General features: G+C 43.5%; 1 protein-coding gene across 1 annotated transcript in view; it reads right to left on the reverse strand.

The window, feature by feature from the left end:
* LOC131591481 (exocyst complex component 4-like) overlaps window positions 1-27,637 on the reverse strand; it is a 293,155-nt gene that overhangs the window by 200,608 nt on the left and 64,910 nt on the right. The window contains exons 8-9 of the mRNA XM_058862227.1: window positions 9,132-9,277; window positions 5,730-5,818 (exon numbers count right to left, since the gene is read on the reverse strand). Of these exons, the coding sequence (XP_058718210.1) occupies window positions 5,730-5,818; window positions 9,132-9,277 (235 nt within the window). The remainder of the gene's footprint in view (window positions 1-5,729; window positions 5,819-9,131; window positions 9,278-27,637) is intronic.

The raw sequence follows: 27,637 nt of genomic DNA on the forward strand, positions 1-27,637 counted from the left end.
AGCAAAGGGACCCTCCTGCCTCCTTTTTTTAGGTGTCTCCCTCTGAATTGTTGTAGCTTTAATAACAATCTCTGAAGAAGAATCAAGAAACAAACGATTTTCTTACACATAATCCCCTTTTTGCTGTCAAGAGCCTGACCCCAGTTTGATAATCTCATTTCCTGAGAATCAAAACGCTGGAAATTTAAGCTTCCTAGAGTGTTAATTGTGGCCCTGCTCCATTGCTAATCAAAAAATTGGATGTTTTGCATGAAAATGGTGCTCTAATTAATTCTCAGTCATAAAGCAGCCCGGTTTTAATAACCCCTCCTTGATTGGGCAGCCTTTGAAGAGGCCGTGCCGTTAATCCGCTACACCGGGACAAACACACGCCGAGGAATTCAGGAGTGGCTTTCCAGGGGCTGGGGGAGCTGATTGCTTCAGAACTGGCAAAACCCTGAAAATCCCTGCTCTCCCCCCTCACCCAGCCCTGCCCAAGCTCAAAGCCAACTGTGATCCTGCACATCACCAGGAGACAAAAGCAGTGGTGTGACAGGAAATTCGGGATATCACATCAGCTCCCCCTCCTCGGCCGATTTTTCCGCTGGTTTCTTCCCTGTCCTTCCTTAAGGAATATTTTTAACCAGCACAGGCCACTTGTCACAACATCTCCTTTAACCAGACACGAATCCCCTTCCCTCTCCCCCTCCCCACCACCTCTGACTGACAACACATTATCATCCGCATCTCGCCGAGGTGCTGAACCGAATTTTCATTATCCCAAATGTCAGCATCGGTTTCTGTCACTGCTGAGCACAGCTGGCTCCCTCCAGCAGCCCTTGGGTGAATCCAAATGGAACAAGGCACCTACAAATAACTGCATTTTCCCTGGACCTGGCCTTACATCGTGCCCTTGTCATATCAGATCAAGCGTGCCTCTGCTGCTATTTCTTGGCGTCAAAATCTTAATTAGCAGAGTTTCTCGTTGGTTTTCTTTAATTACTTAAAACCTTATGGTGAGGAATTTTTCGGGCTTGGGTGGGGAATGGATGAGCAGCAGAGTGGGGAGTAACACAAATCCACTTCCCAAATTTAGACTTGTGTCAGAGGCACATTTAAGGCTTTTCATTTATCACCCAGCCAGCAAGAAAAAGAATCCCTGGAGTTTCTAAAAATGACCCACTATAATTTACTGTGTTGTTATACCAGAGCTTTGTTTTACTGCCACATCTGCCATCCTTTGCCAGAGGTGAGCAACCTGGAAGGTTCCTAAAATCCCAGACTGATTGGGGTTGGAAGGCACCTTAAAATTATCCAGTGCCACCCCTGCCATGGGCAGGGACACCTGCCACTGTCCCAGGGTGCTCCAGCCTGGCCTTGGATGTTCCAAGGTGTGGAAATGCTCTCCACTTCCAGATAAACTACTGGGCAGCTTTTAGGTATTTGAGTGTTGCATATTTAAAATCCACAAGAGCCTCTTACATTCCATTTTTAGTATATAAATAAATTGATATAATACTCTTACTACTCCCACCAAGAGTGAAATACCTATAGAAAAGTTCTGGGTATTTAAAATCACCTGTGAAAAACTGAAACTTCAGAGTCCCAGAATGGTTTGCTTAAAAATCATCTCATTCAATTCTCCCCCCATTCCTTCAAACAGAACCAAGGGGAACTTATCCAATTCTTTTTTTTTTTTTTCAAGTAGGAAGAAGTGCACTGCACCTCTGGAATGCTTTGGACAGAAACTGCCTAAATAACTTCATAAAGTATTGAATCTTTGCTGCTTCAGTTCAGCACACAAAATGTGTCCAGTAGGTGGGAGGATTCAGCTCTCGGGCACAAATTTCATCCTTTGTTCTATTAAAGACTTTCTCTGTGAAGTCAGGTGATTTTTTTCCTCCTTTCCTTGTACAACAAGCCCTGTCCCAAATTCCAGTGCCAGCAGAGCACAAACTCATTCTCAAGTTGCCAAAGCAGCAGGATTAGAGACAAAATTTTCCATAAAAACCCCAGAAGAAATGAAAAGGAAATAAAACAAAGGCATGACAACAATCCAAGGATATTTTCTATCCTTCAACGGAGCACAAATATTTGTAGGAGTGATTCCTCAAGGAACAGCACATGGAGCATCCTCCTGAGTGGCAGGGCAGCCACTGTTTGTCTGTCTATAAACCAATACCTTCAATAATCAATAAAAATCAGTGGGATGGAACATGGGACTGAGTGCTGACTCTGGAATTCTGATCCTACTCCTGCTCCCATCATCCTTCCCTGGACAATCCATCCCACATTCCCTATAAAATCCCGCTCCACAAAGCCATGGAGGAGGTGAATTACTGCAGAAATGCTCTGAGCTTCCAGGGGGAAAGAAACAACAAGCCTCAAATTTTGGGGGTGTTGAGCAGGTGTGGAATCCACTCACATCCTCAGGAACCACGGGAGATCCAGAGCACTTCCCATTCCATGGCCAGCCCCAGCCCAGCTGCAGGACAGGGCAGAGCTGAGCTGGCTGTGACTCACAGAGCGGCACCTGCTTGGGATTCCCAACCAAACCCAGCCTAAACAGAGTGTACAAATCCAAAATATCTCCCTTTGAACAGAAATCTGTTCAGGAAGTGAAGTGCAAAAAGCAGAAGAGGGGCAAGGGATGAAGTGGCAGCCGGTATTCCGTGCCATTCAGAGAATCATGGAATGCTTTGGGTGGGAAGGGACCTCAAATCCCATCCAGTGCCACCCCTGCCACCTCCCACCATCCCAGGTTGCTCCAAGCCCCAATGTCCAGCCTGGCCTTGGACATTCCAGGGATCCAGGGGCAGCCACAGCTGCTCTGGGAATTCCAGCCCAGCCAGGAATTCCTTCCCCAGATCCCATCCATCCCTGCCCTCTGGCAGTGGAAGCCATTCCCTGTGTCCTGTCCCTCCAGGCCTTGTCCCCAGTCCCTCTCCAGCTCTCCTGGAGCCCCTTTGGGCCCTGGAATGTGCTGGAAGCTCTCCCTGGAGCCTTCTCCTCTCCAGGGGAATATTCCCAGCTCTCCCCAGCCTGTACCAGTCCAGAAGGAAATATTTCACTTCTGTACTTGCCCCCACCTTGTTTTTAATGACAGTTGTCAGAGAACTTGTGTGGCCAACTTCAAGGGAAAAACACCTGGCCAAAGTCTTTCTCCTGCAATTGCAGTGGAATGAGGCAGAAGAATTCCAGCTCTAAATCACTTGCAGCAGGTCCCTTTCCCCCACTGAGGGATAATGTGAGCCTCATGCTCTGCACTATTTCAGTCCAAATCAAAGGGGTTAATGACAAAGCATCACTCTGATCTTCACACATTTTTAAGGCTATTTAAATTAAATTCTCATTTCAAAAAAGTTAGCGTGAGCTAAACTTTTATAAATTCCTTTCTTTTCATGCATATGTTTCTTTGAAGATCTTTTCAGGAAAAAAGATTCCCTAACAAGTCACCCTCCCCCTGCTGCCACTGAAAAATCATCCCTGTGGATAAGGCTTGGGAACAGAAACTGTGCAGTGTTCACAGAAGACAGAGTGTCACATGTCTGCTTTCCACTAACCTGATTGAACAATTAAACTGTATTTCTCTTTAAAAGGGATAAAAAAATAATAAAAAAAATAAATATATATATATATAAAAAAAAAAAAAATCCAAATGCAGATCTTGCTGTGGTCTGGGATTCAGGAAGATTAATGAGCAACCTAAAAGGGAACAGCAGCTCATAATAGAGACAGAGGTTACTGCATTTTTAACGTGAAGTTCAAAGGGAAACTTATTCTTGATGGTTCAACTGCAAAGGATCTCAGCAAAGTCATCTCATCTATTGTCCTCACTGCCTCCCCACACTGACTTTTTGTCACCTATTGCATCATGTCCAGGCTCTTCCAATTGAGCTGCAGAGGGCAGCAGGGTCTTGGCCCTCTCCACACTAATTCCTGTTTTGTCCTTTACTTCTCTGGCACATCCTGGGCTTTGTTCTTCCCCACCCCGCGCTCCCTGGGCAGCCTGAGCAGCTCTGCTGCATCCTCCTCTCCTGGAGGTGCTCCCAGTGGCCTGCTCATCCCAAATGCTGGCCCAGGATTTGTTTTGTATCCGTAAGGAATCACACTTCCATGAAATCTGGCTCTGAATGAGCTCCAAACTCAGGGCAGGAACTCTTTAAAACCCTCAGTGTAACAGCAATAACCACAAAAATCCCCAAATCTCAGCCACAGGGCACCTGGAAGAGGACACAGATCTGGAGAGCATCAATTCCATTCTCTGCTTGCTTTTGAAGCCACATGGACAGCCAGGAATGACAGAAGGCAACAGGACTCATCCCAAAGGGACAGGAAATTCTGGAGCAAGTCCTGCAGGCTCCCTGATGGCCCCAAAAAGCTCAAAATTTTTAACAGCTGCAAAATTCTTGGCTTTGAGCCCACATTTGTCCCACACAGTTTGTAACAGAGAGCTCATAATTATGGAGAATTAACTACTTAAATCCTCCTGGAATAAAACCTGATAATGGGATGGAACAGCTTAACCACATCCCACTGACCTGGGGGACATTTCCCAGCCGATCCTGGACATGTGACACTTCTGAAGGTGAAAACCTGAACCCCAAAAGGCAGAGAGCTGTGAGCTCAACACCTTCCAAGGGTGTAAAAGGTGAGATCCCAGTTTAGCTGACAGGTATCTCCCCTTCCCTTCACTCCCAGGAGCTGTGGGATCAGGGGGTGGGCAGCTGTCACCCTCAGCACGTCCTGAGCTCAGGTTCTTCCTCCTCAGTCCACCCAAAAGGATCTCAGAATTCACCACAGAACCATTAACAGCCCTGATCATCAATGCTCAGATCACCTCTGCAGTCACCCAAGTGAATAAAACAAGAGCAATCTCTGCCCCTCGAGGCTTTTTTTCACACCCTTGTGGGTTTGAGTTGCTGGGGACAGGTAATGAAAGGAGGAAGGGAACACGAAGGCATCAAAAAATTCTCTTGCAAATTATAAAACATTCTCAATTAAAAGCCAGCTGAAAATTATCATGGACGGGAAATTCTGGGAGAAATTCTGCCCCTGGTCATTGCTGTAATAGTTGAAGAGCATAAATTATTTTCTTGTCATGATTAGCCCAGGAAGAAACTGGAATAGATGACACAAAAGAATTTAGTCCTGCTGTACATTATCATGGCAATCTTAGGATAGTCCCTTGATTCTCCTGCCAAACCCAAGCACTGGATCACTCAGGAAAAACAAGTGCAATGATGCCATGCCTGGAGCAGGAAACTCTTCCCTGGGCACACAAACCACTTGCCATGGGCAATATAAATCAGAAAAAGCAGCCCAAGTCCCCTGATTCACCATCTGCCAACACTCTGCAGCTCCTCAAGTGTACAAAACACAAAGAATTGGTCACTTTAGTCCATCCAGCTTCAAATTTGAGTTCAGCTCAGCCCCCAAAGCAATGTAAGTATCACAGTAAGGAAATAAATTGCAGTTAAAAATCCAAGGTAGCTCCAATACCCAAACTCAGTGCTCAAGGTGAGGTTGTTTGTATTTCACCCATTGTTTTATGAGTATTTTTTAAGACCTCGACCTCCAGCTGAAAATGCTGAGAGAATAAAGGGAAACCTTTCACAACCTCATAATAAACAAGAGCTTAAAACCTGGGGAGATTGAGAGCAGAGATCAATACCTGCCAGAGGCTGGACAGGATATTCCAGCTCCAGCAGAAGGGAATTTTCCAACTGCCCCAGGATCCCTTTCCATACCTTGCAGCTCCCCACTCCTGCTGTACAGCTCCCTCCTCTGCTCCCGCAGGTAGGCACTCATGCTGATGGCATGGGATGAGGATTCAAACCTGGAAATTCAAAGGAATCTGGTCAATCCAGGCACTCAGCCAGCCCTGGAAGCATCCTTCTTGTGAGCACCACTCAGCTCTGGGTAATACAAAATGTAAATATATTATTCTCCTGGAAACTGGGGACAAATCAATTATTATTTATTGTATGGTTCTAATAATCAATGAGGACCAATCCAAATATTTCCCAACTATTTCTGCCCCATCAACAGGATTTTTGAGAACAGTAAAAGGCCCCAAACTGGGCCCTGATCTGCCAGCTCAGTGACTCAGGACAGCTCCATGTCCCTGTCACCACAAGTGTCCCATGGCCAAGGGCTTCATGCCTGACCTGCCTGAGCTCCAGGCAGGCACTTCCCCAAAAAAAACCAACCCTGGGAGTGCCTGGATGGGCTCTGGGGACCAGGGAGAAGGGAGCTCGTGGTGGGGACAAAGCACCTTCAAACAGCCCCAGTGGACTCCAGACCTGGAAAGGAAATGTCTGTCACAGGAAGAGCTCAAAGTGTTGATGGTTTGCTGTAACATTCCTCATTCCCTCCCCAATTCCATGGTTCAGGAAGATGGAATCAGCCCCAGGGCTGCCCAGAGGGACCCTGCAAACGTGAGCATCCCACCAGAGACAGGAGAAAGCATTTCACAGCTTTCCTGGGCACTAGTGTTAAGATTATTACTATTAATGAGGCTTTTCTGCTCTAATTTGGACTGTGAGTGTTGATGTTATTGCAACTGAACTAATAACAATTTACCAAAATACAACAAACCCTTTGGATTTTAATTAAATGAGCTGTAAATTCTTGGCTCTGTGTTCCCCACGTGCTCCCTTCTGGTCCCAGTGAGACAATAACAGCAGCATTATCCCACAGGCCTTTCCAGGCACCAAATCCACATCTCATCCCTTCTTTTCCAGAACCATCCAGTTTTTCTCCCCTATTTCCCTTCCTCTGCCACCTCCTGGAGCTGCTCTTCCCCACATTCCTGTTCCCACTTAACTCCTCTACCCTTGTAACTCCCTTCCCACAAAGCTTTCAAAATATTTTTGTATTACACAGAATTACAGCCAAGTCTGGGACTGATTTATTGGGTGTTCAGCTCTTGCTTGTACAATTCACTCCTGTCTGATTTCCCAATTTCCATCTTGGAAATCTGAGCTGGCAACCTGAGCATGCCCTTGGCTACTCTGGGGAAGAGAAGAAACCCAGGTTTATGATGGCATAAATTATCCAAATTCCCAAATTACCCTTCATCTGAAGCTTTCTTTTTCAAGCCAATATTGCAACTAAATAAGTAATTTATTAAAAATTATATATCTTATATATTACATACTACATATTACATATTATATACTATTATATATTATATATTATATATTATATATTATATATTATATATTATATACTATATACTATATATTATATATTATATAGTATATTATATATTATATATTATATAGTATATAGTATCTAGTATATAGTATATAATACATTGGATATTATATATTATATAATACATTGGATATTATATATTATATATTATATATTATATATTATCTATTATCTATTATATATTATATATTATATATTATATATTATATATTATATATTATATATTATATATTATATATTATATATTATATATATTAGATAAGATCTATTAGATATTAGAAATTATATAATATATATTATTTCTACTTTTTTCCTAAATGCCAAACTACCATTTTACACCATTTTACAGGAAATAAGGATTCCAAGTTTCTTCTAAATACCAGCTCCTGATTTCCAGAGAGCCGGACACAACTTCTCTCTATTCCCTGAAGACAAAACTAGCAGAAATATTTAATATTAACTAAATTAGCTTAATATTTAATATTAATTAAATGAGCTCACAGCTACCAGAGGACACAGCACCAACACCTGTGAGCAAAACAGGAGGTGGAGCCCTGACCTAAGAGGCTGCTGAGGAAGGAAATGCAGATTTGTGGTGACAAGAGGAAAGCTCCTCAATCTGGACAGGGCTAATGGAAAGGCAGGGAAAAGAGCCTGGCACGGAAAACGCCGAAGATGGGAGGGGAGACAAGAATAACACTCTATCAAACATGTACAAACCTCAGTGGGCTGAGAAATTCCATTTCAAGGGAGATTTCCATAGATAGGGTGACAGCTGACAGCAGCCAGATAAGCAAATGAGAGATCCCAGTAAGTGCTGCTGTCACTGCGGGGACGGCACCGCTGAGATGCTGCTCCCACGAGGTGATTCACCTTCCTCTAAACCATTACTGCCACCTCCTCTCTGCTGACAAACTCTACCCAGCTCCAGGTGAGACAGAGCAGCCTCATTCCTCAAACTGCAATCCCAAACTTTGTCCTCAAACCCCAGATTTGGGTCCTTGTACACCCAGGAACACACACGGGATGAGCAGCCCTGTTTTGTTCCAATATCCATCTGCAGGTCAGAGAAAATTCCAAGTGGAATTCTTAGCCCAAAACAGCCATGGGGAAGGGGTTAAAAATAGGGTGAGGGGTAATAATCATGGGTTGACAGGGGAAGGAGGCAACACTTAACCTCTAACAACAGGAGGTTACAGGAGAGCTCATCCTGGGAGAGCAAAGAACGTGGAAGACTTGGATTTCTAACTGGGATCTCAGGTACTATGAGAGGACATCTACTGGGACCACCTCTGCCAAAACAGCACTTTTAGGTCCTCTCCAAAATTCTCAAGAGGCCCAAGAGAATGGCCAGCACAGGTAGAAGGTGGAATAGAAGAAAATTCCAGCACAGCTCCTCCAAATCCAGGTGTGAATCTCCTCTCCCACCAGAGCTGCTCAGCAACTCCTCACTGCTGCACAAATCTGCTCTCCCAAATCCTTCCCTTGGCCACCCAGCCTCTCTCACCCTCCTCTCTCTTACACTCTGCTCCCAACCACTTAATTCTTTGCAGCCTGACTGCTGAATTAAAGGAGTTAGTGACAGGATTAAGTGCTTAGTCCATGCAGTAATTACACAGTTATCTTAATTCCCTTTGTCCAGTGCTCTTTATCACTCCCTCTAACAGGTCCTGAATTTACCGTGGACAAAGAGAGGCAGAATGGATCGCTCCATGCTCTGCAGCAGCTCCTGTAATGGGATTCCCAGTCCTGGAATGAGCCCTGGGAAGAGCTCAGCTCTAAAAGCCAGAATCTGTGACACATCTTCAGCTGCGGGCATTAAATCCCCATGGCGGCACTTCCACACCTCTCACACTGTGAAACCGCGATTACCAGCAGCACTCGGGGACCAAAGGCAGCTTAGGCACAGCTTTACAAACCCCTGCACTTACTTGAAGAGAGGGTTTTTGGGTCTCTGGGGTTTCTTCTTGGCGAAGAAGGCGGCGAATTCGCGGCCGGAGCTGGCGTAGCTGAGCTGGGCCGAGGGCTCGGAGGCCGTGCGCGTGTTCTTCATGTCCAGGTACTCCGTCAGCAGCATCTGAGGGGAGGGAGAGAGCTCAGCAGCTGGGCTAAAACATGGCACAATGTCCCTGCAACGCCTGGGATTTTTAGGCTCTGGGCAGGAAAACAGATGAAATTCACAAAAATTCTATTGATGGAAACGCGGCTTTAGTTTAAAGAAATGGCATCCTGAAGACTGGCTCTAGTTTGGTAAAAACTTATTTTATATTCCTTAGAAAGGTTTGGGTTGGGAAGGACCTTCAAGATCATTGAGTCCCACCCCTTGGAATGAGCACCAGGATGCTCCAAGTCCTGTCCAAGGCCCTGGACACTCCCAGGGATGGGGTTTTTGACCAAATCAATCTGCTCCAAGTCCCTGATGGTCCCAAAAGGAACCTGCAAAAAGTTCCCAAAAGTGATTCCATCCATGGCAGCCACAGCAAGGGGGTGGGGGAGCTTTGTACAGTGATTAGAAATCTAATAATTCATAATATATAAAATATATATATATTTATTTATATTATATTTATCTATATTATATATATTTATATATAATATATCTTCTATATTTATATTTATTTAATATATATTATATTAAATAAATATATAAATATGTTGTTATATAATATATAATATATTATATTATATCATATCATATCATATCATATCATATCATATTATATTATATTATATTATATTATATTATATTATATTATATTATATTATATTATATTATATTATATTATATTATATTATATTATATTATATTATATTATATTATATTATATCATCTTATATTATATTATATCATCTTATATTATATCATCTTATATTATATTATATCATCTTATATTATATTATATCATCTTATATTAATATAAATAGAGATTTTATATATAATATACATTCTATAAAAATATTTTAAATATTTTATATTTAATTATAAAATATAATTAATGTTCTTAAAAACAAAGGTTTGCAACAGTGAGCAGTGCAGTTAAAATCCCTTGGTTTATAAATGCATTTATATGCTTAAATATTTCCAGCATATTTATATGGAGAAATAGGAAATATCCATGTGTGTGCTGGGAGCCACATGTGATGGAAAATACCCAGGAAAGCTGTAAAAATTGTTCTTTAATACCTCCCAACCCAAACATGCTTCTTTCATCATCAAAAATACGAATTCCCGCAGCTGCCAACGGAGTTTAGGATTGATTTTCCAATCCCAAATCACTCCAGGAGGGGCTGGGGGCTCCCTTTGTGACACGAGGGTCCCCCCTGTGTAACCTCTGCAGCCCAATATTTGATATTATTTAATGTGCAGAAGTAAAACCAGACTCCAGGTGATTCCATTTTAATTTCCTTGTGTCTGAAGATGAAATAAAAGCACTCAAAAAATGAACTTTTGTCGGTGTATTTGAGAAGTCTGTTTATTTTCAGGAATTTTTACCTCCTCAGAGGCTGTTGGGAATGTGTTCCATGTGAATAATTAGCCAGTCAAAGCCCATCAAAGAGAGTTGGAGGTAATGAAAAGAATTCATCACTCCTGTGCTGCCTAAGTTGAAACAAATTACACAGGAATAAATATCCAGGCAAATGGAATCGTGCTCCTAATTAGAAACAATTTGGGATGGTTTGGGAAAAAAATAATAATAGAAACACATAGAAAATCTGATTCCTAAACCATCTCAATTAAAACTTTACCTGAGCACAGGCTTTGAAAATTCATGTTCATTGGTAAAAATAATCACTGTGTTAATTTCTGCCACTAATTTACCAAACCCGTTTGTATTCACCTATTTGCATTTCATCTTCTCCACTTAAATTAACAACCTCAAAATCGCCACAAAAATCTAATTAAACCCTCAAATTTAATGAAGTTGAAAAAAAAAAAAAGAAGAAGAAAAAAACATTAAGCAATTTGTTCTTCCATTATGGATGAAACCTATTTATGATGGATTCCACGATTCTGGTGTCACATTATATCCAGGAGTAGGGAATATTAAGTGTGAAATCCAGGATTACAGTAAGCCAGGAGAGGTTTGGGTTGGGAGCAGAATGAATTATCCCTGTGGGTAACAGATGAAACAGAGAACCAAGAGATGAGTTCACTCTAAGATATTCAGAAAATGCCAAAAATCGGGAAAAATTAAAGAAAAATGTTAATTTATCATTAATTTACTTGATTAAACTATTTGCTAGAGATAGGCAGGGGACGATGGTTGGATACAAGGCTCTGAAAAAGTCAGAAGCTGGAAAGCTGATTTTGATAATTATCCTCCAAATTCATCAGATTCCAGAATGGTTTGGATTGGGAGGGACCTCAAAGCCCATCCAGGGCCACCCCAGCCATGGGCAGGGACCTTCCACTCTCCCAGGGTGCTCCAAGCCCTGTCCAACCTGGCCTGGGACACTTCCAGGGATGTGGAGACCTCTGAGAAGATGAAAACAGGGAAACAGGAATTGGGAATTCATTTTTCAGTTAAAAAATTCAAGGCTAGGAGAAACTGGGCCAGGCAGATCAAAGCTCTGCTCCAGTGCCCTGAATTCCACAAATTCTTTGGGATGAAGCAATGAACTGGAAATGTGAGTGAGCAGTGACAGGAGTGATCTCCAGAGAGAGGATCCTGGGAACCTCAGAGCCCCTTCCAGGACCTAAAGGGGCTCCAGGAGAGCTGGAGAGGGACTGGGGACAAGGCCTGGAGGGACAGGACACAGGGAATGGCTTCCCACTGCCAGAGGGCAGGGATGGATGGGATCTGGGGAAGGAATTCCTGGCTGGGCTGGAATTCCCAGAGCAGCCCCTGGATCCCTGGAATGCCCAAGGCCAGGTTGGACAGGGCTGGGAACAGCCTGGGATGGTGGAAATGTCCCTGCCATGGGATGAGCTCTAAGGTCTCTTCTCACCCAAAACCATTCCAGGATTCAGCACAGCTCATTTGCCTTGAAACTGCAGCATAAAAATGAAATCCCTTCTAACTTTTCCCCAATATTAACTCATGGGCCAGGCTGAAAATCCTGGCAGCTCTTGGTGTCCACAAACAGCCTCAAGTTTCCCTTTCTCGCTGCACTGGGAGGTTCCTGGTGCTCCCAGAGTCACCAGCCCCCATTTATTCCCCGTGTCTGGACAGCCCCAGTTTGTCACTTGTTCTGCTCTCATCATCCTCATGGAGGATTTTAATAAATCTCACATTTCAGTGGTACAAGTTGTGCTCTGGTTATTAAAAACCACAGCAAGACAGAACCTGAAAGTCCACTTTAAAGGTACAAAGACCCAGATATTAAAAATATCCACTAAAAAGTCACAAAAAACCAGGCCCTTCCTGCCCGTGTAAGCGAAAGGAGCTTTCCTGAAGGAGCCACGTAAGGGATTTCCTGATTTGGTCCCACACCTGATTAGGAGTTGCTGAGGCATCAATCAAAAACCTCGTTAGACATTAATCACGTGGCTGCACAGCAAGATTTATGAGGGACTGTAAAGTTTGCAGCATCCCATTCATCTGGAACAAGGACTTTGACTTTGTGCTCCGTGGTTGAATCCTGCCGTCCCTGGGCTGTGTTTCCATCCCTCAAACAAACAAAGCTGTCCATAAATGCAGCAGAACAAAGCACCCTGCATCCCACTGCTCTTTGGGAATGAAAATTAATACAAAGTGGTTTATTAAAAAAGCCATTTTTATGGATTTGGGGCTGTAATTAAATTGTCAAATTCCAAAAGGTCAGGGCAGTGTGTGTGGCCTGGCCGTCACGTTGAGCTGGTGATGCTCTGCTCTGTCCTTCTGGACTGCAGCACTGGCACAAGGACAAATCTGCTCCTGGGACACTCCACATCCACATTTTCCTTCCTTGGCTGAGTCCCAGGACAAGCTGGATAGGTTTTTATGCCTTATCATGCCCAAGATTGACCTGAACACAGTATGGGTTCTAAAACACACCTGGCCAGAGCGACAGATAAATTTGTTTTTCATAGCTTTTGTGAAGTTTTAGATAGGAGGGCTGAGCTCTGAATAAGTTCTGATCTATAAATTAAAAGCTTTAATTGGTATTTCACACCATCACATACCCTGAATTCAGATGGAACTGCAGTGTGGACACTCTGCTCCATCACCAAACCAGTTTCAAACTCCACACCACGAGCCCTGATTTTCATCATCCTTCCTTTACTTGGGAGGGTCCAGAAAATCCAAGGAAAACCAACACACTCTGAATTTTCCAAGGGTGAATGAGAAGCCCAGGTAATTACTGGCCTCTCCACCTCATATTGATCAGGGACAATATCACAGAACAGATGATAGAGGATTCTATTAAAAAAGAATTAAGGCAGAATAATAGAATTCATGTCCAGCAACAGGGATTTCCAGAAGATGGAAAAGTCCTGGTTAAAGTATTCTTATGATGATAACAAATTTAGCTCTAAATAAACAGAAAGAGATAAAGATTTATGTCTACCAAGGATGTGACAAAAGCCAAAACACCAGAAATCAAAAAAGAAATCCAGGCAGGTGCAGGACAATGTTCAACTAGAAATGAGAAAATCACTGATACTGGATTTTACAACCTCCCAAAAATCTTAATTCCTCTTTTTATCATCTATATTCCAAAAGAAATACCAGATTATTCCAGCCTCCTTTTCTTCTGTTGGATGGAAACCTTCTCAGTCTCAAATCAACTCATCTTCATTTTTAAAACAACAGTAATTAGAGGCTGAATCAATGAAAGCACACAAAAAAGGATTTTTCCCAGAGAAGCTGAGGCTACCCCTGGATCCCTGGAAGTGTTCAAGACCAGACTGGATGGGGCTTGGAGCAACCAGGGATGGTGGAAGGTGTTGAGGTTAGAACTGGATGATCTTTAAGGTCTCTTCCAACCCAAACCATCCCTTGATTCTTTAAATGTGGCTTTAAATGTGGATTAAATTTAAATTCTTTAAATGTTGCTTCAAGGCCTTTCCAGATTTGAATGGACCTGAACTTTTCCTGGCTCACATTCCTATGGAAAATTACTAGAGAAGGTTTATAAATTATAATGTTTGGGGAGAAAAATGGCAAGTAATAAAGTGAACACAGAGAATCACGTCTCCTGTTAGTGCTTTTCATTCCCCTTTTCATAAATATAATCAATGTACTGTAAGGATTTCAATGTCAGCAGAGGAAAATTTCTACCTGTACAGAAAGTAAAGGAATCTTGATCTATGGGATAATTGTGTAAAGTTGACTCTGGAAAATTTGGGGATATTAAAGGTAATGGGTATTAATCAGTTCACTGGAAATGGCTGTAAAAAGCAGAGCTTTGATCTCACATCTGGAATGCCAAATCAAACCCGGGCATGACAAACCAAGAAATCAGGGAAAAGAGGTGAAAGGTGCACAAGAGCAGCCTGGAAATGATTAAAAGTCTGGCAGACAGGAATTCCAGCATCACACGAGGCCAGCACCAGCTCAGCCTCATCAGCTGAGAGAGGAGTAGGCTCAGGGGTGACTGCAGCAGCCAGCACGAGGAAACAGAGCTGGGGAAACACCTTCCCTGGTGGATTTTTGTTAAGAATCCAGAGGCTGGAATGTTGAAGCTGTGTGTGATGAAGGGTTAGGCACTAAATTCCAGAGCATAATTAACCAGGGATAGCAAAGGTTTCAATTTGCTGTCACTGACTCCTCTCTCCCCCAGTCAGGACTGGATGCCTTCCTAAAGCACAGGCCCTCTGTCAAACAGGAATTAATTCCAGAAAATCCCATGGCTTGTCTTAGCCATGGAATCATCAGGATCAGGGGAGGAGACCACAAGAGCTCTGTGTTCTCTGTGTGGGATCTTGACAAAGCTGCTGCACCACTCACAGAACAATTCTGGGTTGGAAGGGACCTCAAACCTCTATCTCATCCCACCCTCCATGGTGGACACCTTCCATGATCCCAGGCTGGGATCCAGGGGATCCATTTCCAGGGATCCAGGAGCAGCCACAGCTTCTCTGGGAATTCCATTCCAGAGTGTACCCACCCTCCTAGCCAGGAATTCCTTCCCAAAATCCCATCTAACTTTGTCTTCCTTCAGCTTAAAGCCACTCAGTGCCAGCTCTGAGGCTCCTGCACCAGGGAACCATCACCACTGAAGCTCCAGGGACCATTTCCAGAAAATAAAATAGGAAATAAAACCAGCAGCTGCCAAGGTTTGTGTTTGGGAATGGCTTTGTGCCAGTGAGAACTCCTCACCCAGGCCTGTCCTTGGCACCCACTGCAAATGAAACCCCAACTGAAGGCTCTGAGGGAAACCAAGAGGGAAAACCTCACAGAAATGACCCCCAGGATATCTGAGGATGTCTCTGGCATTTAGGTGTCCAACACCAACCACTGAGAGCAAAATTTATTTTCAGTTTAATGCTTTGGTGCCCTGGACATGGGAACACCGTGGGCTCCTCCTGAGCTCTGCCAGCCCCTGGGAAAGCTTTGGAATTACATTCCAGTTGGACCAAGCAGGAGGAATCAGCAGCTGAGATTTCCTAATGGGATTTCAGTGAGGAAAGCTGGTTAAAAACACAACAGCAGATTCCAGTTATCCAACATCCCGGGGTTCAGTGGGAGCAGCGCTGAGGGAAGGCACCAGGCTCCTGAGAGATGCTGATACCCAGCCACAGCTGATTCCAGGAGCAAGGAAAGCAACTGCAAGTGAATCCTGCCAGGAAAAAAAGCTGGGAATTCAAGCTGGATGCACTGCTGTGATGTGCACTTATTGTAAATGTGGAAAAGAGGCATCATTCCCAAGGACTGAACTGGGGATGGATCTTTCAGATCCTTTCCAACCCAAACTATCCTGTGATTCCAAGCTCTAGAGACAGGAGAACTGTTCACAAAGTGCCAGAACCAGGCAAGAAAAGCTCGGTGAGGCAGCAGTCTGTAGCTAATTACCCAGTAATTTGCTGTATCAAAAGTCTTGATAATTAAAATGCTGCAGGAATTGTGGCATTTCAATAAAAAAAGAGGAACAGTTAATTGAATTCTAAGAGCTCTGAGCTTCCTGTGTCAGTTTTATCACATGGAGAACATGGGCTGAGCACACACCTGGCAAACACAGCAAAGGGGGAAGTCTGAAAGAACAAAACTTAAATTTTTAGGGGCTGTGAACACCTGTAATACTGCTCAACCTGCTTTATCTGATCTTCTTGTTGCTCCTCCAATTCGTTTAACTGAAACGTAATAATAATAAAATCCCTTCCAGAATTAATTCTTTCAAGGCACCTCCCAATTCCATTCCTGTACAAGAAGAATTCCCTTTGTTTTTGGGGAAGAGTAAAAAAAAAATCCCTCCTGAAGTCTGCAGATAATGCTATCAGTGCTCCCCTCATTATCAGTGCTAACTGTGAATTAGTGCAGACCTGGGAACTTTCATCTCCATCCAGGGAAGGAGGAAAGGAAGGAAAAAACCTCAGAATTACTTGAAAAGCACAACTTTCACCCAAACTGCCACAGCAGCTCCCACAGATCCCAGGAAAAGGACCCTGGCCCAGTAACAAGTGCTCAGTCCAAGGATTTAAATGGAGGTTAAATCCTTAAAAAATGGCTTTTTAGTGGATGTTTTTAATATCTGTGTCCTTGTACCTTTAAAGTGGACTTTCAGGTTCTGTCTTGCTGTGGTTTTTAATAACCAGAGCACAACTTGTACCACTGAAATGTGAGATTTATTAAAATCCTCCATGAGGATGATGAGAGCAGAACAAGTGACAAACTGGGGCTGTCCAGACACAGGGAATAAATGGGGATGGTGACTCTGGGAGCACCAGGAACCTCCCAGTGCAGCGAGAAAGGGAAACTTGAGGCTGTTTGTGGACACCAAGAGCTGCCAGGATTTTCAGCCTGGCCCATGAGTTAATATTGGGGAAAAGTTAGAAGGGATTTCATTTTTATGCTGCAGTTTCAAGCCAAATGAGCTGTGCTGAATCCTGGAATGGTTTTGGGTGAGAAGAGACCTTAGAGCTCATCCCATGGCAGGGACATTTCCACCATCCCAGGCTGTTCCCAGCCCCATCCAACCTGGTCTTTATAAATGAGAACAACATCTGAGCCATCATTTCCCCCCCACTATCTTTCCCAGTAGCTCTGCTGGTTTATTTATATATTTTAATAAAAGACAAACAAACACTGGTGACAAATTTATTTAAGCTACCAATAGTCAATTTGACTAACTGGGTCATAAAACAAATGGACAGCGTTTATTTTTCTCCAGGCACCTCAGCTGTTCTGCAAACACAGATTACAGCGGCAGAAACGATCCGAGTAACAAGGCCACTTCCTCATTTTGGTATCAGGCTCTTGGCATCCAAACAAAACACAAAACAAATAAAGAAAAATAAATCCTTTTGGAATTTTTGACAACTGAACACAGTCAGCTTCGGGGTGGTAGTTTGTAATTGCTATGACTGTGACGACCAAATAAAAACATCTTTGTGTGTTTATGTCTGTTTTTATGTATTATGTCTGCACATACATTCACACACAAGGAGAGGAGATTCTGATGGGATATTAAGAAGAAATTCCTGTCTGGGAAGTTGGGAAGGGGCTGGAATAGAATTCCCAGAGAAGCTGTGGGTGCCCTGGATCCCTGGAAGTTCAAGGCCAGGTTGGATGGGCATGGAGCAGCCTGGGACAGTGGGAGATGTCCCTGCCTTGGGCAGGGGGTGGAATGAGATGATTTTTAACCCAAACCATTCCATGATTCTACAATTCTAGTCCATGTATCTCCTTAGAACATGGTCCTTCTGATATGAGTGATAGTTGATGAAATAAATCTGATCCAGTTATGAGCCAAATGCACCCTAAAATGCACCAAAACAAGGAACTTGATCAGAAAGGTGCAATTTCCACCTGCTTCGTAGACGACACAAAATAAAGCATTTCCCTTTAGGGTTAAATCCCCCAGAGTTTGACTGGACTTCCTTTTGTTCATGAAGCACACAAAAAGGTCAAGGAGGAGTGTAAGAGTTGAACAGATAATCGAGTGCAGATTTCTGCCCTGCAATTATAATTTAGCCAAGCTCCAGTGGCTCTGCATGATTTGGAGGTGGGGAAGGATACAGCTAGAAATTTATACTCATAACTGAAGTAAAACTAAACACTTTTAAATCACAACAAAAGGGGCTTCCTCCACTCGTGTTTAGTGCCTGCCACACATCCACCTTTCAGGGAAGAATTCTAAAGTACAGCAAAACCAGGGCTGTGTTGAACCCACTTAAGATGAGCTTCTGCAGCTCAAAGAACCACAGAAAATCCAGCACAGACAGGGGCAAAAATATAAAAAAAAAAAAAAAAAAACGGCAGCATGTTGCTTAAATACCAACCATGTTCAGTGCTGGGTAATACAGCACACTTTGTGTATTCTGTGCCTTCAACTAATTGCTGAAGACATCCTGCTGCAGTGTGGATGGTAAAAGTAGTGTGCCCTCAGTCTTCATTAAATGCCAGCTCTTAATAACAGACTCCACAAGGGCTTTAATTGCATTTAGTCGCAGCTTCTGAACTTTAAAAGTTGTTAATCAGATTTCTATGTAAATGGAATGACGAGTAAAGGTTAAGTACAGGTTTCTGAAATTTCAGCAGTTGAAGACGTATCGCCCTTAACAGCAAAGAGAAACTACCAACCTTGACAGGAACTAAACATCTTAATTAAATACTCACAAGTACAGTACTTATTTCGGCGTGAAGTTCTATTTTCAAATGTCAAACTTAATCAGGCACTTGACAAAAAAACATGTGATATCCCTCCAGCACACGGGAACAAAAATACCTGGGGATCCTTCCCTCAGGAAACACCTGCACATCTCCCAGTCCTCAGCTCCGAGCTGCTCGCCCCAAACGCCAGGAATTCAAGTTTTATGGCTCTGGAAGTGCAGGATTCCAAGGGAGAAATAGGATCTCACATTTTTCAGCGTGTCAGCTCTCCCTGCTCGCTCCATTTATCCCTGGAACAAGCCTCACGCTGCCAAACAAACATAAGGGTCCTCATAAATCTGACTCGCGGAGATTTATGCCCCTCCAGGGCACAGCCCATCAATTAGCACCAGTCAAAAGTACACAAACTTCTCCAGCAGGAGGAAATTTAGTGTGTCTGCACCGTGCCTTGGTGCCAGACACTCCTGAGAGCAGCCAGAGTGCTGCTTGCTGCTCCTCAGCTCCAACCCTGAGCCACCCACGATGCTCCCAGTGAGGAGTTCAAGCCCTGGGCTCCCTCCCTCGTGCTGGTAATTTACTGGATTTACACATTTATAACCTTCAGAGCTGCTATGTCCAATATAAAAACTGAATATGGTGCCCAGACAGGAGTCCCAGCCCTTTTTTAAACCTGTGTTAAGATTTATTCTCATCAACCAGGATTCCAGTTTCTGATTTCAGCTCACGGGCAGGGAAATGTGGATTTTGTGATCAGTGTGGGCATCCTGCCCTTCCCTGCAGGGCTGTCCAGATCCATCTGTGGGATCCATCGAGGATGCTTTAGGCCAAAATATTGTAAAATTAGTATTTTATTCAAATGCTCATCTGAGGGAAGGGTGGCTGCACCTGAGCAAGGGATTTGAGGAGCAGAGAGTTTTGCCTTGGAACAGCAAGTAGTGAGAAAGGAGGGTAAATAGAAAGGAAATAGTGAGAAAGAAATGGTGTAAGAACAATGAAAGTTAATTAAAGTAAGAGAACTACAGAGCCACCAGTTGCTTCATCTTCCTCCAGATCAATTGAAAACATCATCAGAGCGACTCGAAAAAAGGAGGATGAGCAGGGAAACTTCCACCCAAGGAAACTTCCACCCACCTCTTCATAATCTGCTTCTGTAGCAGGAGACATCACCCAAAAAGTGATTTACAAACCGGTGTGAAGGAGGAAAAACATTAAATCTTCTATAGTTAATCTCGGGGTTGTTGCCTCATTATCTGTAAAAGGCTTTTAAAGAGATGTCACAGGAAGGGCTGTGATGCTGCATTTAAAAAAAATCCTTCATTTTGTAAATTCCTATTTCATCCCCTGCGTGTCAGAATTGGCTTTCAGACCCTTTTCAGATTTAAGACCCTGGCACCCACCATCCCCCCTTAACAAGCACCAGACCAACCCCGAAACCTTTCCTGACCCCTTTGAAACCCACGCTGGCATTTTCTAATTGACCAAACCCTCCAAGATCCAACCACATCTGAACTCACAACTGTGGCCCGCAGGCAGAGCACCTAAAAGAGAGACACGGCCCCAAAAATTAGCGGCATGAAGAGTTCCTACAAAAGAACAGCAAAATTCCAGGGCAGAAACGGAGGTTTCTGTACGAACGAGCCCAGTGCCACCAAGAGTTGATGAAAGGGCACGTTCCCCTTTGACACCAACCCAGCAGCCACCATTTCAAGCCCAGCTTTAAGGCCACTGACGTCTTTGAAATGAGAGCAGAGCTACAGAACCTCTTTGTCAAACCTACAATACCCATGGCTTTATATTCATCCCCTTCCCAAATGGGTGGAAGTTGTAGCAGTGCCGGCAGCGCTCTGGTTTTGAAGGTTTAAAATCACATTTTAACAAGGAAAGTGCCCCTGAGCTCGTTCCAGAAATACCTATTTCTGTAAGGCTTCGGGGCCTTTGACGCTATTCCAAATACTGTGATGCCAGAGGGGGGAGCTCACAGCACAGACAAGATTCCCATTTTCAGGCTTGGGGGAAAAAAAAACCAAAACCAATAAAAATTTCCAGCTGTTTCCAGCTGCTGTGCACGAGGCATTCCAGCTTTTAAAGCATCCATCAGGATTGCTCCCTTCTGCCTTTTATGCTGCTCTCTAAAGGTGCAGCACCAAAATGCCAGTGTTAAGCAGATTATAATGTTTGTGAACATGTTCCATGCCAGCAGATCCCTGAATGCCTTTCTGCATCAGGGAGCCTTTTCCTCCCCCTTTCATCAGCTTATCAAATGAAGCTCAACACTACCAGCTCCATCTAATGATACCAGGGGCCTTGTAATGGGATTAGGAAAAACACCATCATTAGTTTCAAGGAGGAATGTGACCTTCAAGACACTTCTGACTCCTTTAAAGGGATGGAGTAGGAACAATGAAATTAATTCCTACATAGGGACGAGGAGTGGGCAGGGAGAAGCAAGAGGCTTTCAATTCCCAGGTAAAGATTATCTTTCCTCCTCTATTAATGGCAGCTGAAAAAGCCAATTGATTATCAGAATGAAACTGGAACTGAGAAGGAAAAGGCAGAGCTGGGGGTGCTCACCTGGAGAGGAGAAGGGAATCCAGGGAGAGCTTCCAGCACATTCCAGAACCTAAAGGGGCTCCAGGAGAGCTGGAGAGGGACTGGGGACAAGGCCTGGAGGGACAGGACACAGGGAATGGCTTCCACTGCCAGAGGGCAGGGATGGATGGGATCTGGGGAAGGAATTCCTGGCTGGGAGGATGGGGAAGCCCCCAAAGGTTCCCCAGAGAAGCTGGGGCTGCCCCACCTGAGCCTCCAGCTGGAAAGCCCTGAATCCTCCACTTAATTTCCACAGCACTCCCCAGCCCTGAGAACACTCTGTGCCCTGCTAGAACACGTTGGCTTTGGCAAGTGTTCACATCATTTTAGATAAATCTGCTCCAGCCAGGCCTGCACCCATCCCTTCTGGTTACCCAGAAGAGTGTAAGAGCTGCTGGAATCATTCTGTGCCTTCCAATACCCGACCCAATCATGCACATCATTGTTCCCCTCGGTAAAAACAGCTCTTCAGATTGCCAAAAGGAAGTGTAAATGCAGTAACAACAGGAATCCACTTTAAAGCTAAAAGCCTCAAACAAAAAACCCCCTCCAATTTGTGTTTTTATAGGATTTAAACAAAGTATTGGTGCTGCTGCTGCTGCTCAGAATGAGCCTCTCCTGAACAGCATCCTGATATCTCCATCTGCCTTTTACAGCAGAACACCTCTGCTGTTGTTTGGGGTGTGAATTCAGACTGTCCCATTCAGACTGTCCCCAACAGGAATCCCAGAGCCTGCTCCTTCCTGCTGAAACTCCACCTCATCCCTGGGCCACACAGTCAGGTTTTAATGATGATATTCTCAGCTTGAACTGCAATTGCATGAGAGAACTGGGGACTGGTTTGGTTTGAAAATAGAAGGAAAAGAGGTAAAATGTATCATGTCAGTAACTAATCTGGCCAGAAGGCTGGGTACTTGAATTCAGGTTCCAATATCCCTGAATATTCATTTTCTTGGTACTGAAGGACAAAGACAGGGACAGAAATGGATAATTCCAAACCAAACCGACCCTGCCTGGGACAGGAGCAGGAGAACACCGTGTGCATGTGTTTAACACCTCATCCAGGTGTTAACCAGCTCCAGGTTGATGCAGAATTCCTTGGAATGTGCGTGCCACTGGCAGGGGAATGCCACAGGGTGGAGCCAGGATAAAGCAGATGGCTGAGCATCCATTCCTGAGCTCTGCCAGTTTCCCAACCACTGAAATGCTGCTTGCCCAGAAGAAAAGCTGCCACTACCACGGCAAATTCTGTCCTTCGAGGTTCAGCCACTCCCCCTCAGCACCAACTCCCTCCTGCTCCGAAATTTCAGAGGTTCAAAGCACATTTATTATCCTGAATTTTATTTACTCAGGACGCTGCACAGACATCACCCATCACTTCAAGCTACCAAAATTATTTAAAAAAAAAACACCTTCTTGCATCTCTTGTAACTCAAAAAACATCAAGAGGACTGTCAGTACATCAGTTTACATGTCCAGTTATGTCACGGTACATTTAGCACATATAAATATAACTTCAGTAAAAAAAAGCTAATTACTACATGGCTTCTAACCATGAACAAGAATTAGAAGAGACAAACCTACATTAACTTGTCTCCATTTCAGATAATTACTTGTGAGGTTTTTTAAGACATTTGTGACTCACGAGGGAGTCTGTGAATTTACTGTCTCCTGCAATCTAATAACGTTGGCAGCGAGGAGAGTCACCTATTTATTGGTGTGTGACACCAATCCCTTCCTATGGATTAAAAAAAGCTGTTTAGTTAGGAGCTCTCCCTTCCCCTCCCAGCAGGAACAGCTTCCAGCAAACAGAATTATTTCAAATAAAATAAATTAAAAAAAAAAATCAGTTAAAAAAACCCCACAGCATCAGTTCATGGAAGTTGAGAGAGAAGAGAAGGATGGAAGGAGTTCCATTACTCAGCTGGACAAGAGGGCAGGGAGATTTGTCACTTTTATTTACAAGAGATAAAAGGAGGAGGTTTAGGAGAGACCACACAGGGTGGAACAAAGCTCCAGGCCCAGGAATCCAAAAGATCCAGAGTGCATTTATTAATATCACCGAGATTCAAATAAAAATGGCATCGAGAAGGATCCAAGGAAGGGCAAAAAAGAAAATAATAAATCCAGGCCCACAGGTTGCAGCCAGACAAAGGAAAGGCAACAGGCACATTTTAAACACTCTGAGCACTCGAAATCCTGCAGACACACAAATCACTGTCAAGGATGAGCCAGCAGCTCCCAAGTGCTCCTTTTATTCCCTTCCATTAGTCTGCTGCAGCTCCCCCGATCCTATCAGTCAGAAATGCAGCACTAATATCCACCTTTATTTTCCTAAAGTTTAAATGCATTACAGCCCAAGTGTAAATAATTGATAAATCAAGGCAAGTAGGATGCTGGGGCATGGCTGCAGTCAGGGTAAAGCTTTTAAGAGGAGGAGGATGGGTGCACATCTGTATAAAAACACACAATTCTCCTCTGCCAACAGGGAGTTTGCAGGGAAACCACCCCCTCCCCTCCTCCTTCAGCCTCCCTTGATTTTAATATCGGCCCTTCAACCAAAAGCTCATTTTAATCCAATTGTAATGTCACTTGAGTTCTTACAAATAAGGAGACCACACAGGGAGCTGATGATTTTAATTCTGGCACTTAAATCATGAGTGTGAAGTTAAATGCAACACGTCCCTTCCCCCTCCTGTTAATTCCACATTTAATTGCCACGTTCTTCCCAATCCCAACCTGCAGGGCAGCCTTTGGAACTGAATCACACAGGAGAACTTCCACAGCTCTGACACCCCTGAGCTGCTGCATTGGCTCTCTGCTGTTTCACCCATCCCTGTGAGTGAAAATCCCAGAGATTTTCCAGGAATCCCAGGAAACTGGATCCCAGGAGATCACCCAGTCCATCCTCCAAGGAATGTTGTCCTGTCTGAGAGATGTTTGGAAGTTTTTAAGGGGGATACACAAGCACAATAAACATCCCCAGATCACTCCCTGCTTACACACACTCTCCACTGGGATAGATGGGAAAACAGGGAATGTTCCAGTCTCCCTGGCCAGGCTTCAACTCAGCACTTCCTACAGGATCACATCCTTGAAAACACAATTACACTTCCCTTTCCAGCTCTCTTGATAGATTTGAAGCCAAAGGCCTCCCTCCACCTCAGTTTTTTTTTTCCTAAATCCTTGATCACAGAATCCTGGAATCATTTAGGCTGGAAAAAACCTTCCAGATCATCAAATCCAACCATCAACCAGCACCATCACCATTTAAACCCCAACATCAAAGCTGGTTTTGGACACTTCCAGGGATGGAGACTCCACCACTGCCTTGGGCAGCTGTGCCAGGACTTTGAAATCCTTTCCACGAAGGAATTTTCCCTGAAACCCAACCTAAACCTTCCTTGGCCACCACTGCACTGTGGATTTCATATCATTTTTTCAGATAATGCAATAATTCCAGAATATTCTGAGTTGGAAAGGACCACATAACGATAAATACACTGTTACATATTTTTTTATCTATATCTATATCTATATCTATATCTATATCTATATCTATATCTATATCTATATCTATATCTATATCTATATCTATATCTATATATCTATAAACACACACATACACACACATATATAAATAGAAATAATATAAATATAAATATAAATATAAATATATATATAAAAATATATATATAAATATATATAAAAGAGCACTAAAATAAACACTGGATTTCATAATATTTTCTTCAGAATTGTCCAACTTTTCAGCTAATTTTGATTCCCTCAGACCTGACCTCATTTCTGGTACTACAAAGAAGGAGAGGAGGGTGACAGCCCATAATAAAATTCTCTGCAAGAGGAAACAAAACCCACAGAGAAGCATTAAAACCACATGGATTTGATTTGTCTCCTCAAATCTGGCATTTGTCAGGCAGAGCAGATGAGGAGTTTCATTCACTTCACCTGTAAATCTGCTCATAACAACATGTGTGAAACTCAGATTTTTGGAATGTGTTTCATGCCTGAACATCTCCCCATGTACCTCCTCCAGTCCATTTCTAGTTGTAAATTTTAAACCCATACAGAGACAGTAAATGATGAGGAAATGGTGGAGTCACCATCCCTGGAAATGTCCAAAAAACACTTGGATGTGGCATTTAAGGGCTCGTTTTAGTGGTGATGGTTGGTTTTGGTGATCTCCAAGTTCTTTCTCCAACCTTAATTCCATGGTTCCATGAGCACAGACCTTGGCAGAGGGAGTTTGATTCCAGCAGCAGCTCCTCTGTTCAACTGCAGCCCCAAAAAGCTTTTCCCAGCCATTCCTGTCCCCCAGCCGTGCTGATGGCTCCTGTCCCATCCCTGGGATTGTCCCAGGCCAGGCTTGGAGCACCCTGGGATGGTGGGAGGTGTCCCTGCCCATTGATGGGGTGGCACTGGATGGGCTTTAAGGTCCCCTCCAACCCAAATTATTCCCTAATTCTGCATCTCGGAGCAGGAATAAGCAGGAATTTCCACTTCCCACTCATTATTTTATCATTCCTCCTCATCTGTTCTCTTCCTAAGGGAATCAAACCCAGCTTCTCCAGCCTCTCCTGCCAGGGCAGGAAGTGAATGTGCCACAAACAGCCCTTGCCCCAATCCCAATCCCTTCCTGTCCTGCAATATCCTTCAGGGTGAGCCCAGACAATTCCAGTGAGGCTGCCAGCATTCCTTTCTATAAAACAACATAAAATTTCCTTTACACTCTCCCAGTGTGGATCACACTTTGTACACTCACAGTAGCTGCCACTGAGACTCCTAAAAATGACACTTTCCTGCCCTTGTCTCTTTTGGAACCATGGAATCTCCACAAATAATTTTATTTTCCCCCTCATCACACTAATGTAAACATCTCACAGATCCATCATTCCCTTTTTGTCCCAAATAACACAGAAGATTTTGTGGCAGGCATCCAAATTTGCTGTCACCCTGCACAGCCCTTTTTGAAGCCCTGATCAGCACCACAAGGATCATCAGCAAATCAGAATTAACCTTTTTTCCTTCCATGACGATAATTTCCCACCAATTCTTAGTTTAAATCTCCTGGTCAGTTTTTTTTTTGGTCAATTAAAAACAAAATAAAAAAGAAATAAAACAGCAAGCAACAAAATAACCCCATTGCAAAGTTCTTTATCCCTTTCAAGTGCTCTGAGTGATTAAATACATAAACCTCACAAGAGCCAATTTTTCCACTACATAAATAATTTGCAGGCTCTTTTGTAGATGTAAATAAGACATTTCTGCTTGTTCTCCAATCCTCAGCTGGAGGCTTTAAGGAGAGGCTGCTGATTTTTCCTGGCTCCTCAGTGACTTCAGACTCCTCCTTCCTAAAAAAGTCTTCTGACATCGTGCCTTGGAGCTTAAATTCATTTTAAAGTTCTTTCTAAAGCCTCCAGCTCTGCCTGGGTGTTTTTATTATCAGAAGGGAAGAGTTCCTGGGTTGTTTCCTCGTCTACAGTCTCACAACTCCAGACTGGTTTCAAAGAATTCATTTCTCTTTCCCATAATGTTGATTTTTTAAAAAAAAACCCCACAAAATCTTGTGCAATTCAACAAACCCACGATGCCTTCTGCAGGTGTCTTGTTTAGAAGGGTCTAAAGATCCATCAAATAGATTTGATCCACAAAACCCGCAACAGCCATCTTCACTTCCCTCCTACAGCCTCCTCTCAAAAATATTTCAGTTTATCAGCTCTCCCAGGGTTTGATTTCTACATTTTAAGTTATTTGTGTCAAATAAACCGAGCTCCAACCTTGGCAGAGTTTCTCTGTCTGGTGTTTTTCTTTCTCTCCAGAGCAAGATCATTGCAAGGCTGGACGAGTGAGAAGCAGCAGCCAATGAAGAATTTCACTTTCTTTGCCTGTTTAGGACTTTGGAATTTGGGTTTTTGCTTTACCTTCCTTTCTGTTAATTTTATTATTTGATATTCAGCCTGTTCCTGTGGATGTTTAATCACAGAATATCCTGAGTGGGAAGGGACCCACCAGGATCATCCAGTCCAAACACCCTAAAATCTCAGCCTGTGCATCCCTGAGAGCGTTATTCACTGCTCCTGGAGCAGCCTTGGGAATGTGCCCATTCCCTGGGGAGCCTCTTCAGCACCCACCAA

The sequence above is a fragment of the Poecile atricapillus genome, chromosome W, assembly GCF_030490865.1.
Source record: "Poecile atricapillus isolate bPoeAtr1 chromosome W, bPoeAtr1.hap1, whole genome shotgun sequence".
Lineage (NCBI taxonomy): Eukaryota > Metazoa > Chordata > Aves > Passeriformes > Paridae > Poecile > Poecile atricapillus.